The 11343-nt window shown below is 34.2% G+C and overlaps 1 protein-coding gene across 1 annotated transcript; it reads left to right on the top strand.

Moving 5' to 3' along the window:
• The first annotated feature begins 1312 nt into the window (after positions 1–1312).
• LOC136270681 (uveal autoantigen with coiled-coil domains and ankyrin repeats protein-like) lies at positions 1313–5950 on the top strand. The gene is made up of 5 exons (XM_066069043.1): positions 1313–1478; positions 1846–3469; positions 3879–4214; positions 4846–5301; positions 5504–5950. The coding sequence occupies exons 2-5, from the start codon at positions 1949–1951 to the stop codon at positions 5948–5950; spliced, it is 2760 nt and encodes a 919-aa protein (XP_065925115.1). The 5' UTR covers positions 1313–1478; positions 1846–1948.
• Positions 5951–11343: the final 5393 nt, after the last annotated feature.

Genomic DNA, 11343 nt, shown 5'->3' with positions numbered 1-11343 from the left:
GTTGATTCATGAGGTAATGAAAGTGGCGTATATTGTTATATACATTTTATTAATTATTTTTTCGTCTTTCTCATAACAAATAAATAAATTGATCATAAGAATTAGTAAAATTACCAAATTTACTGATACTCTACATTAGTATGTCAGATAAAGAAAACAGCCTAATCAACACCTTTGAGAATTATCACGATTATTTTGGGCAGATAAGGATTTCTTTTAAGGTTGATGAAGATTAAGACCATCAATAAACGAGAAAAGTGAATTTCAGTCCTGTCAATTTGTACAATGCTATGAATAACGATCAATTTCCGTAAGAAATAGAGGGAATCATACTTGGTTGATGTAAAAACAATACTTAAATCACCTCTTCAATGGGAATTGACATTGGGATGGGGTATGAAATATAATAGTCATTATATTTTATCCCCCTTTCCAATGGGAAATGATAATAAAAGGAGGGTTTAATATTTCTCGGTACTTATTGATACATTTTGACAATTAACTGAAATAGCATTCACATGAGTAACTTCTTACACCTTTGGTTTTTCAATACGTGTGATATGATGTTCGTAAGTTGTACATACAGTACAGGCAACGCAGATCCCGTATTGGCCCGCGTTACCGTCATGGTATTTTTATCGTTCCCGCGATACACCATCGCGGATTTTGATCGCGGTATGAATTGCGACCGTGATGACACCGCGACGGTGTGATTTACCGTTATTCCTGCTGCTGTTTGTTGTTGTTACTTTACCTGTACTGTACATTACAGGCAATGCGGGTCGCGTAAATCCACGTCAAATATGCGACTTCAGAATTAAGCATAACAGCTGCATTGTAAATAAATTGTGGTCCATATTATTATAAATTTAATAAATTATATTTATGAAATAGAATTTCATGAAATCGGAAACTACATTCGAATTACAACATAACATGATTCTTACGCTGTTAAATTTTGTGATGTGCAAATAAGAACACATATCTTTGCATTTGACGTGCTTATTTCAGTTATTATTTCTATTAGTTGATAATCCTGTTTTTATAACAATCTTAAAATTAAATATTTTCATTAGATGAACTCGTATCAATGCAGAGCAATTTCATCTTCTCATTTTATAAGTTGACACGCATAGCGCCGTAAACTGTCAATACATGTGTATGTTTTAAATTGAGAAATGAACAAATGTCGGGAATCAACTAACAAATCTATTTTTCCATTCAATAATAAAATTTTCATTCATATATCAAGTTGGTGCTGCGTTAAAGCACATGGAATCATAACGTGTGTGGTGTTTTCAGAAGTATTCTACGTACGAATTAATTTTCTGGAGTGAGTTACTCCCCTTTTCTTCTACTCTCTTGTCATTAGAAATTTTTGCACTGAGCCGTGCAGTACACAACTTCGGTAGAGTCACCGTATTATCATTTTGTACAAGCGTACATTTTTCCATGCAAGAAACTTAAAGCCCTACGGTGTAAGTACTTGTATTTGTTTATTATTTATATAATATAAACCATATGTTCAGTATTTATTGATATAATGATGTTGTAATGTATACAAAGAATAGTTCACTCATTGGCGCCAAAATCATCCGTGCGTGAAATTATAGGTATCATGTTTATTAAGTAAATTTACTAAGATATTATGAATTATTTTATATGTATACTTATTGATATCATTATACATTGTGTCTAACATTCTTACAAGAATATCAATTCTATTTTTTTCTTTATTTACATTGAAAGAATTCAGTCAGTCTATTTTTTCAATCAGTGTATAGAGTCAGTATTGTCAAATGTCAGTATTTTCAGTATTGTAAATTTATTTTATTATTTTTTCAGCTTTTTACTAAAAGCGTACTACTACTACTACATGTTGTAGAAAATACCATGAATAAAACTGAACATCAAAAGCCTGAGTTGGTTTCAGTACAGTAAAAAGACCATGGCAGAGTTTCCAGAAGAAGACGATTCAACTGTGTCGCAGTCACAGAGACGCACCAAAAAGTTTACAGTTGCTGGACGAGCAATGTATGAAGAAAATGTCAACAACAGATATGCATCTTTAAGTAAGATTAAAAGAAAAATGGACAGTGAAATAGAATATTATCTACAGTCCAAGAATAAGGAGAAAATTTCTGTTCTAGTGAAAGAAAATCTTGTTACACTCTCTAAGAAATATAAACAAGAGGCTCAAGAATTCATAGATTATCTGAGAAGAATTGGCACTGAAGAAAGTGAGAAAGAAAGACTTTCATTTGAACTTATTTTATCTACACTAGAGATGAGAATAGAGAAAACTGTTGAAGAACTCAATAATGTCATATCTACAAGTGATTATCTTTTACCAAGTGATGCATATAGTGAGTCAACAACACCCAAATCGTCCAAATCTAGTACCAGTGAAAGATCAAGCAAGAAATCACATTCTTCGAATTCAACCATAATCCTGAGACAACGTGCAAAAGCAGAAGCTCTGAAAGCAAAACTGGAATTCACAGAAAAAGAAATCCAACTCAAAAGACAAAAATCCAAACTCGAGGAAGAAGAACAGAAGAGAAGAGCTGAAGTAACAAGAAAATCAGTTGATTTGGAAACAGATTTAGAACTCTTATGTGCTCAAAAAGGAAAAGCAATTGTTGACGCTGAACTACAAGCTATGGTGGAATTTGATGTAATCGACAGTCAATTAGACACAGATTTAGACACAATAGATTCGACAGAGAAAACAAGAAAATACATTGATGATGTCTTCAAGTACAACAACGAAACAACAACGGACTGTGAACCAAGAAATCAAGAAACCGTTATACCTACAACAACTACAGAAATTTCACAAGGTGAAATGTTTCCTCAACAACCAAAGGTTCATTGGAAAACTGTTACTGAACTTCCTGATGATAGTGAACAACGCCATGTGTCAACAGAAAAACATGAACATACTAGTGAAAGCTCACAATTTTCACAGCTCGCTAATTATATCTTGAAGAAAGATCTCATGTTGTCAAGGATAACATCCTTTGACGACAAGCCAGAACATTATCAAACCTGGAAAAGTAGTTTCAAATCTGTGTCTCAAGACTTAAAACTCTCTTCACCTGAAGAACTCGATCTCTTGATCCGATGGTTAGGACCAACATCCACAAATCATGCAAAAAGCATAAGAACATCAACTCTACACAATCCACTCGAAGGTGTGAAGAAATTATGGTCAAGATTAGATGAACGATTTGGATCGCCAGAAATGGTGGAAACATCTCTGAAAACCAGATTGAACAAATTTCCAAAAATTACAGACAGTGATGTTAGAAAACTGTATGAACTTTCTGATCTATTGTCAGAAATTATGTGTTTAAAGGGAAATGCAAAGTATCATGACTTACTGAGCTACTTTGATACATCAGTAGGAGTCAAACCAATTGTTGCCAAATTACCGAGCAATTTACAATCCAAATGGGTCACCAGAGCTAGCATCTTCACAACGTCAAGGTTTTGTGATTACGGAACTCCACACAAACCCTTGACATAAGTCGCTATCTAAAAGTCGGGCTCAGGCCATCGTATTTCATTGGTTCCAAAACTTAATTTGGAGCCAATCAGAATGCGGTTCTCATTCAGAGAAGAAATGATGTAAACAAATATGGCCGCGCCCATGTTCATCGAAGAAAATGGCAAACTCTCTATCTTTTTGTCGTATTTGTAAGGACAATAATTTAAATAAATATCGCCGATTGATTTTTGGGAAATCATTCACTGTGTCAGAACAGCTTGCAGAAGTTTTACGGTGCCAGCCGAAAGAAAATGACGGAAATTCACCGTTCGTGTGTCAGATGTGCTTTAACAAACTGAACAAACTTTACAAGATAGACTTCTAGTTGAAGCATAAAGTTGACCAGTTAAAAATAGAAAAATCTGAAATTCTAAGTAATCTACGTGCAAATGTCATCGTTAATACAGTAGATGTTGCCCCTGTAAACACTCCCGTGAAAGCTGTAGAGGCAGCCTGGCCAGAAACTGAATATGTTCATGCAGATTCAAATGTACAGACCCCTAAAAGATCTCACACCTCTAAGAGATTGATTTTACACTCCCCAACGCCCAGAAAAGCAAAAAAATGTTTGCTGAAGATATGTTCTCCCCATCGGATTTGTAAACCACCTTTAGGGACCAAGAAAAGACTTAATGTTGATTTGTCTCCAGGAAAAGCCAAGGTATGAGATTGTCAATTTTTAATTTTTACTTTTAGTGGACACCCTTACACTAAAACATATGGATCTGCTCATGTATTAAAAATAATTCTATTAAGAAGAACATATTAGACAAAATTCAGAGTCTGTGGTGATAACCATTTTGACACTTTAACACTCAATACTTATATTTATTTTAATGTCTAATTTTTTTATATAGGAAGAGACTAAAAGAAGGCTATGCCTACTGCTCAATCCAATTCACTTTTTAAACTAATGTATAAATATTTATCAATGACAAAATTATTTTTTTTATTAATATGGCAGTATACTAAATATTTGTGAACTGGCTAAATATTTCAGAAGAACATTTATATGAAAACTGTTAATACACTGAAATCCATACTATAAATAATTCATCTACCGGGTATTATTGTAAGTTCATGAAAATCATTTTGGAAAAAAATGAATTATATGTAATAATAAACTGATATTCTAACTGATATTCTAACAAATATCAAATGGTTTTATCTTTGAAACCTTTTCATGTACACTTACACACCTTTACACATTAACTACCAGGTAATCCCTTTTGCAATTTTTTGCTTTCAGTATTAATACCACTTGAAATCTAATTTCTATTGTTATTTAATAGGTATCATTTAGAGGCAGACAAGACCATAAAGTCCGAACACGAATAATTAAAGATGGAGCATGGCAATCAGTTGTGAAATCAATTGTGAGGGGAGACAAAGGACCGAGTATTTCCAGGAAATTATACTCCATTGAATCTTTAAAGCCTGGATTGCAGAGGTGTGTTCTAAAAGAACTTGAAGATCAATGCAAAACTCTTTGTCAAGTGAAAAATAAATCAGTGCTGCGTAACATTTCTCCAAAAAATCTGGAATCATTATCTTTCAAGAGTATCATTAACGACTGCCAACTGTATTCTCCTCTTTTACTTGAGACCTTGGCATGTGTGATGAATCAGCCAACTGAAAACAAACTTGCAGTGGCCGTAGCATTGCTGCTAAGAAACAGAAATACACATATGTCTGCAGTCCATCATGTAATAGGTCAAATATTAGATCACGGGGGAGCAACCGATGAGGTATGAATATTAATAGAATTTAATTTTATAACCCAATTCAAAAAATATTAAGTACCGTATAGCTAGATTTAAAATGATCCAAGTCTGTCTGTATACAAAAACTGTAGTATATTTTGTATCATTGAGATTAATCAAATCATTTGTTAGGAAAACAAAACATCTGTACATCATTTATAATGCTTATAACGTTTCTTTTTCATAGGTCATTAAATTACTCTCTATTATGGGATTGTGTATTGGACCCCAGTCCATGGGTCTTAAGAGGAATGAATTTGAAATCAGTCAGAGACAGAAAATTAAACACATTGTCCAAGACCATGTGAAGCAGTGCCAAATGGAATATATGACACAGAAAGTTAAGAAAAGTTTGGAGGCACTTCCAGAATCAGATACAATCATATCTGACAAATATCAGACTACGATTCCACCAGTGGTCTTGCCACAGAGTGCTGGATCATATGAAGATTGTTTAGTACAAGCCAACTGTTATTCAATTCCTAAATACCCAGCTACTACAGGATTAGGTGCATTGCCTTTGAAAAGGGTGCGTCTTTTAACCCCAAGGAACCCCAAGGAACCCCAAGGAAACCCCAAGGAAACCCCAAGGAACCTCAAGGATACCCCAAGGAACCCCAATGACAAAAATTAATAAATTTTAATACCCAAGGGGTCTTATTGGACTTCAAGGGTCACCTCTTAGTACCCCAAGGGTACCCCAAGGAACCCCAAGGAAACCCGTAAGAACCCCATGGAACCCAAATGATAAAGTTATTAACCAGTGATACCCCAGGGGTCTCATTCAAATCAAAGGCTCACCCCAAGGTACCCCAGTGATAGAAATTAATAACTATTTATACCCAAGGGGTCTCATTTGAATCCAAGGGTCACCTCGTAGTACCCCAAGGATACCCCAAGGAACCCCAAGTATACTCATTAGAACCCCAAGTAACCCCAATAATAGAAATTAGTAACTAGTGATACCCCAGGAGTCTCATTATACCCCTATACCCCCACAAATGAAGTTTAGGGGGGGTATATTGGTTTCACCCTATCCGTCCGTCTGTCCGTCTCTCTGTAGATGCAACTTTGTCCCCCCTATAGAATATTTTACTACTGCATGGAACAGTCTGAAAATTTGTACATATGTTGATCACCATCTGAAGATGTGCACCTGTAATTTTTTTTAGGATCAGACAAGATTTAATGATATTATGACAGTTTTCATTTTCTCATTCTATTTTTTGTTCACTGATGTTGAAAAGTAAGGGAGGTAATCCTTACAGATTTTATTAATTAATTTATAGCATTAAAACACCCTAAAATATATTTATATAAATACATTCAAATGGAGGTTTTTTGTCTGTATGCGTTAACTAAATTTATCTTTTATAAGTATTCTATCAACTGACAATGCAGATTTTTTGTTTGTCAATGATAAATTCTTAGGAGCTGGCTGAATTCATTTGTCCCAAGGGGGCCATTATCTGAGCCATGGTTTAGATGGAGCATGTGTGTATGGAAAATTGATAATCTGTAAAATGGGCAGTGGCTTTGGGGCTAATTTAAAAGGAAATAAATAATATCATTATTAGAATAAAGAAGTGAACTATTTTTAGAAGTTGTTTAAATTTATTAGTCATGCAAGTTGATGAAGTGACCCTATAGGGAATTTAATTTAAATTAGATTTAAAATTACTGTCGTGATATGATTGTAGTGTTTCCGCAATTTTAAAATTGTTTGTAATAATAATTTTCTTTCTTACATATTTTTACATAGTATGGTAATTATGGTAATGTTTTGGGAGTTTATTAAATTTAACAAGCCTGTCAAAGAAAATCATATATAAAGTCCTATGGGATCAATTTTCTGATATGGAGTTCCATTGAACCATAGCAGAAAGTGAGGAAAATTTGAAACAACTAACTGCATCTGTTAAGACTCTTATTAGAAAGATATTCAAAGTTTTATCAACAGAAGAGCATTGCTTGGCTACCGGTATTTCCATTTACTGCAAAGGGTGGGATTATTGTCATTTTGTTGGTTTTTCATTAAAACAATTAAATAAAAAAAAATATCATCAGATACATTAATTTGTAAATATATTACTGTTATACTTATGTATTTAAAGTGATAAGTACCCCAAAGAACCCAAATGAATCCCAAGTATACCAATGAAAACCCAAAGGATACCCTTGAGAACCCCATAGATACCTCAATGGTGGAAAGTAAATTTGATGACCAAGGCCGGTCTCATTAAAAATCAACGGGTCACTCCTGATACCCCAAGGATACCCCAATTATAAAAATTGATAACTATTGATACCCCAGGATACTCATTGGAGTCCAAAGGTCAACTATTGGTACCCCAAGGATACCTGTAGGAACCCCAATTGCAAGGTACCCAATTGATAAAATTTAATAACCACCCCAATGGTTGTACTGTAAAACATATTACTAATTAATACCCAATTACTCAATGGAATATCATAAAAAAATCTGGGCAACCCAAGGAACACTTGTGATACCCCAATACATACTGATATGATAAAAATAATGTTTCTCCTGACTTAAAATATCTGTTCACTTTGGATGAATTTAACAATTAATGTTGTCAAATCGGTTGAAAATCATAATCGAGTACCGTTAATCGGCAGAATTTGTTGTCTCTTACCAACTGATGATCAGCCAATATTGAATCAGTAACAAATTATATCAAATTCATGAAAATAGGGCACTAAATTTCATGTCACCACAAGGAAGTCTGCAATTCTTCCGGTGAACCATTCATATGAACACTTAATATGACAATGTTTCTTCGGTGAAATTTTCAAATGAAGTGGGGAAAGATATTGTTCAGTTACAAAGACCCAAACTTGTTTTACTATTGACATAGGGGGTGTTACCCTTATTGGAGTACTTTTGAGAAAAGACAAGAAGTGATCATGGAAGTGTGGAGTGGGGCTATCTCCCCTTCGTGGGTACAACACAATGGATTGACCCATTATGCGCGCAGAATGTTCACCTGAGAGGCACCAAAATACCTGTTAATTGCAGGTACACACCAGTTGTATATTGGTGGTAGCTCTCGGACAGGGATTAAAGGGCCAACATAACCCTTTACATGTATACACAATGGCTTCACCATCACTGTTGCAATATATTTACCTACACCTACATCTCCTTGTTTATTGGTAGACAACCCTTGTGAATTTTGGGTGTCTTCCCACTTTGCTATAATTCTGAAATTTTTATGGGTGACTGATTTTAGCTAAGTGGGAATGGTGCTCAAGTAAGGGTTTCAAAGAACAAAGGAAATTAATTACAAGTAAATTATAGTCTGTTCAATTATTGACCTTAAGCAAATTTTTAATAAAAAAAAAATAACAGGCAGTTTTTTGAGATTATGTTTAAAATAAAGTTTAAAAAATTAATTAGATACTTGTAATAGAAGTAAATTTTCATAATTAAAAAGGGTTTGTTCTATCATGTCTATCATGATTGATCATACAAGCTAATTTTTATTTCATGTAAAATTACTCAATATTCATTCTTTTGACATGTTTGAGGAGAAGGAAAACTATGACATTACTACCCCTTCTATGTCCCTTATCAAGAACTTTGAAAAAATAAACATTATATGGTTCAAGTTTTGGGCTGTTGATTTTAATAATGAAAAAAACTATAAATGTTAATAAGAAATGCAGAGGAATTATCACATACAGCATACAATTTGGCTACAGTGGTTATGATATAAAAGAATTAAATGCTCAACAACATGTACATTTAGGACTACATTTTCAGACTGATGGAACTATTTCAATATTTTACACCTGAAATTCAGAAAAATTCTTGTAAAAGGACTATATATATGATACGGGCCTAAAATGGCCCCCTAAAATGAACATCATCATTTTTCTTTGTACAGATATATATGTGATGTTTTTACATAATGTTCATTTTGATTCAACTGCCCAGAATTTAGAAATATGACATCGTAAAGACAACCTTTTCCTGCCATTTTTGCATTTTTAGCATAAAACAGCTTGTTTTCAAGCAGTTTTTCTTTCAGAAAAAAAAGAGAGCATGCTTGAACAAACAAAATATTTTAATCAGAGATGTATCTAGCCAAGGCTAATAAGTGACAAAAAAATTTTCCCTGTTCTATATTTCCCATTCATAAAAAGATAAGAAAAATGTAAATTTTGGACTGATTTTGATTGAAATATAGAAATAGCGTCACTTCTGACGTCATTTTCTGCCAGTGAGTGCAAACAAATCAAATAAATAGGTGAAAAATAAATTTTACATCAACTCTTCTAAAATATAACATAACATATTATTGTACCTGAAACACTTTAAAAAATTGCGAATAATGGGGGCCAAATTTAACTCATATCATATATATAGTTCTTTCGTACTTCAAATCACCATCTACCAGTTGAAGTGGGAAGATGGGAAGGTATCCCATTAAATGAAAGATTTTGTCCTCTCTGTTACAAAAAACGTATAGCCGATGAATTTCATTATATTTTAGAATGTGATGCAATATCACAAGTCCGAAACAAATTTATAGACAAAAATTTTTCGACTAGACCAAATGTGTTTTAAAGTATTACATATTAGGGTATCCTTGGGGTTGTATGGTGTATCAAGAGTCATAAATCTGTATGATTAGGATATCTTTGGAGTTCCTTGGGATTTCTGTGGGGTTCCCTAGGGTTTATAGAGGTTTTTAGAGGCGTGTCTGGGATACCAATGAGTTCCCAGTGGTATCAAGAATTTTTAATTTGAATTATTAGGCTATATCCTTGGGGTTCCATTGGGTTCTATGGGGTATCAAGTTTTATGAATCTGTATTATAAGGGTATCCTTTAAGTTCCTTGGGGTATCCATGGGGTTCCATGGGATACCTAATGGTGTCTGGGATATCAAAAAGCCCCGAGGGTGTATCCAGATATATAAAATTGTGTTATTAGGGTATCCTTGGGGTTCATTTGGGTATCAAAAGCTATATTACTGGGTATCCTTGGAGTTCCTTGAGGTATCCATAGGGTGTGTCAGGGATAACAATGGGGTATCTGTATTATTACTATTTGAGTACTATTAGGGTATCCTTTAGGTTTCTTGGGGTACCCATGGGGTTTCCTGGGATACCTTGTGATTTGTCTAGGATATCAAAGAGACCCAAAAAGTATCAAGAGATATAGTGTATCCTTGGAGTTCCAAAGGATATCAAGAGTTATAAAATTTATATAACCAATACATGTATAAGAATATCCCTAAAGTTCCTTGGGGTATCCGTGGGTTTTGTCTGAGATACCTATGAGTCCCTACGGGTATCAAGAATTTAAATTTGTATTATTAAGTTATCCTTTAAGTTCCTTGAGGTATCCTTGGGGTTCTGTGGTGTATCAAGAGTTATGAATCTGTATTATTAGGGTATTCTTGGAGTTCCTTGGGATATCCCTGGGGTTCCCTGGGATTCTTAGAGGTGTATCTGGAAAACACAAGATAAGACATTAGCAATAGAATTCCCAGCTGTTAGTCCTCTTTTTTGTGTACAGCCCAGAACTGACCCCTGTTATGCGCAAGCAGAAAACAAGAAAACACGAACCTTATCACTGAATTTCATATCCAAACACTCTAGTTTCCTAGCCCAATCAATCCCAAGATTTGAAGTGATTGGAGACAATCTAGATTTAACAATATCACCTACCTCGATGACAAAAGAAAGACAGAGGAAGAGCATTCATTGGTTTTTGAACATTGCGTTGTGTAAGAGAGTACTATCAGACCTTCCTGATGAGTGCCCCAAAGCCGAGATAATGAAAGTTCCAAATAGTGTTTTCATACCAAATACAGGTGATTGCCAAGCCCTAGAAAATGATATGATATATCATATAATAAAGATCCTGTGCAAGCATGTAAAGTGTTTGAAGCAATTTCAGGCCTCTATCCCAGACTGTATTCAGCACCCATATATGGATGAAATGTGCAAAAATAATTGATTTGCTTGACAAAAGTGAGAACAAGTCAGAGGA

Source organism: Magallana gigas, chromosome 8 (assembly GCF_963853765.1).
Source record: "Magallana gigas chromosome 8, xbMagGiga1.1, whole genome shotgun sequence".
Lineage (NCBI taxonomy): Eukaryota > Metazoa > Mollusca > Bivalvia > Ostreida > Ostreidae > Magallana > Magallana gigas.
This window is presented reverse-complemented; position numbering and strand designations above follow the sequence as displayed.

Bases quoted from the DNA above. Each gene is read 5' to 3' on its own strand.
- LOC136270681 (XM_066069043.1), top strand. From the start codon at position 1,949: ATGGCAGAGTTTCCAGAAGAAGACGATTCAACTGTGTCGCAGTCACAG. The intron at 3,470-3,878 runs GCTAGCATCTTC...ATAGACTTCTAG, and splicing joins AATCCAAATGGGTCACCAGA to TTGAAGCATAAAGTTGACCA. The intron at 4,215-4,845 runs GTATGAGATTGT...GTTATTTAATAG, and splicing joins TGTCTCCAGGAAAAGCCAAG to GTATCATTTAGAGGCAGACA.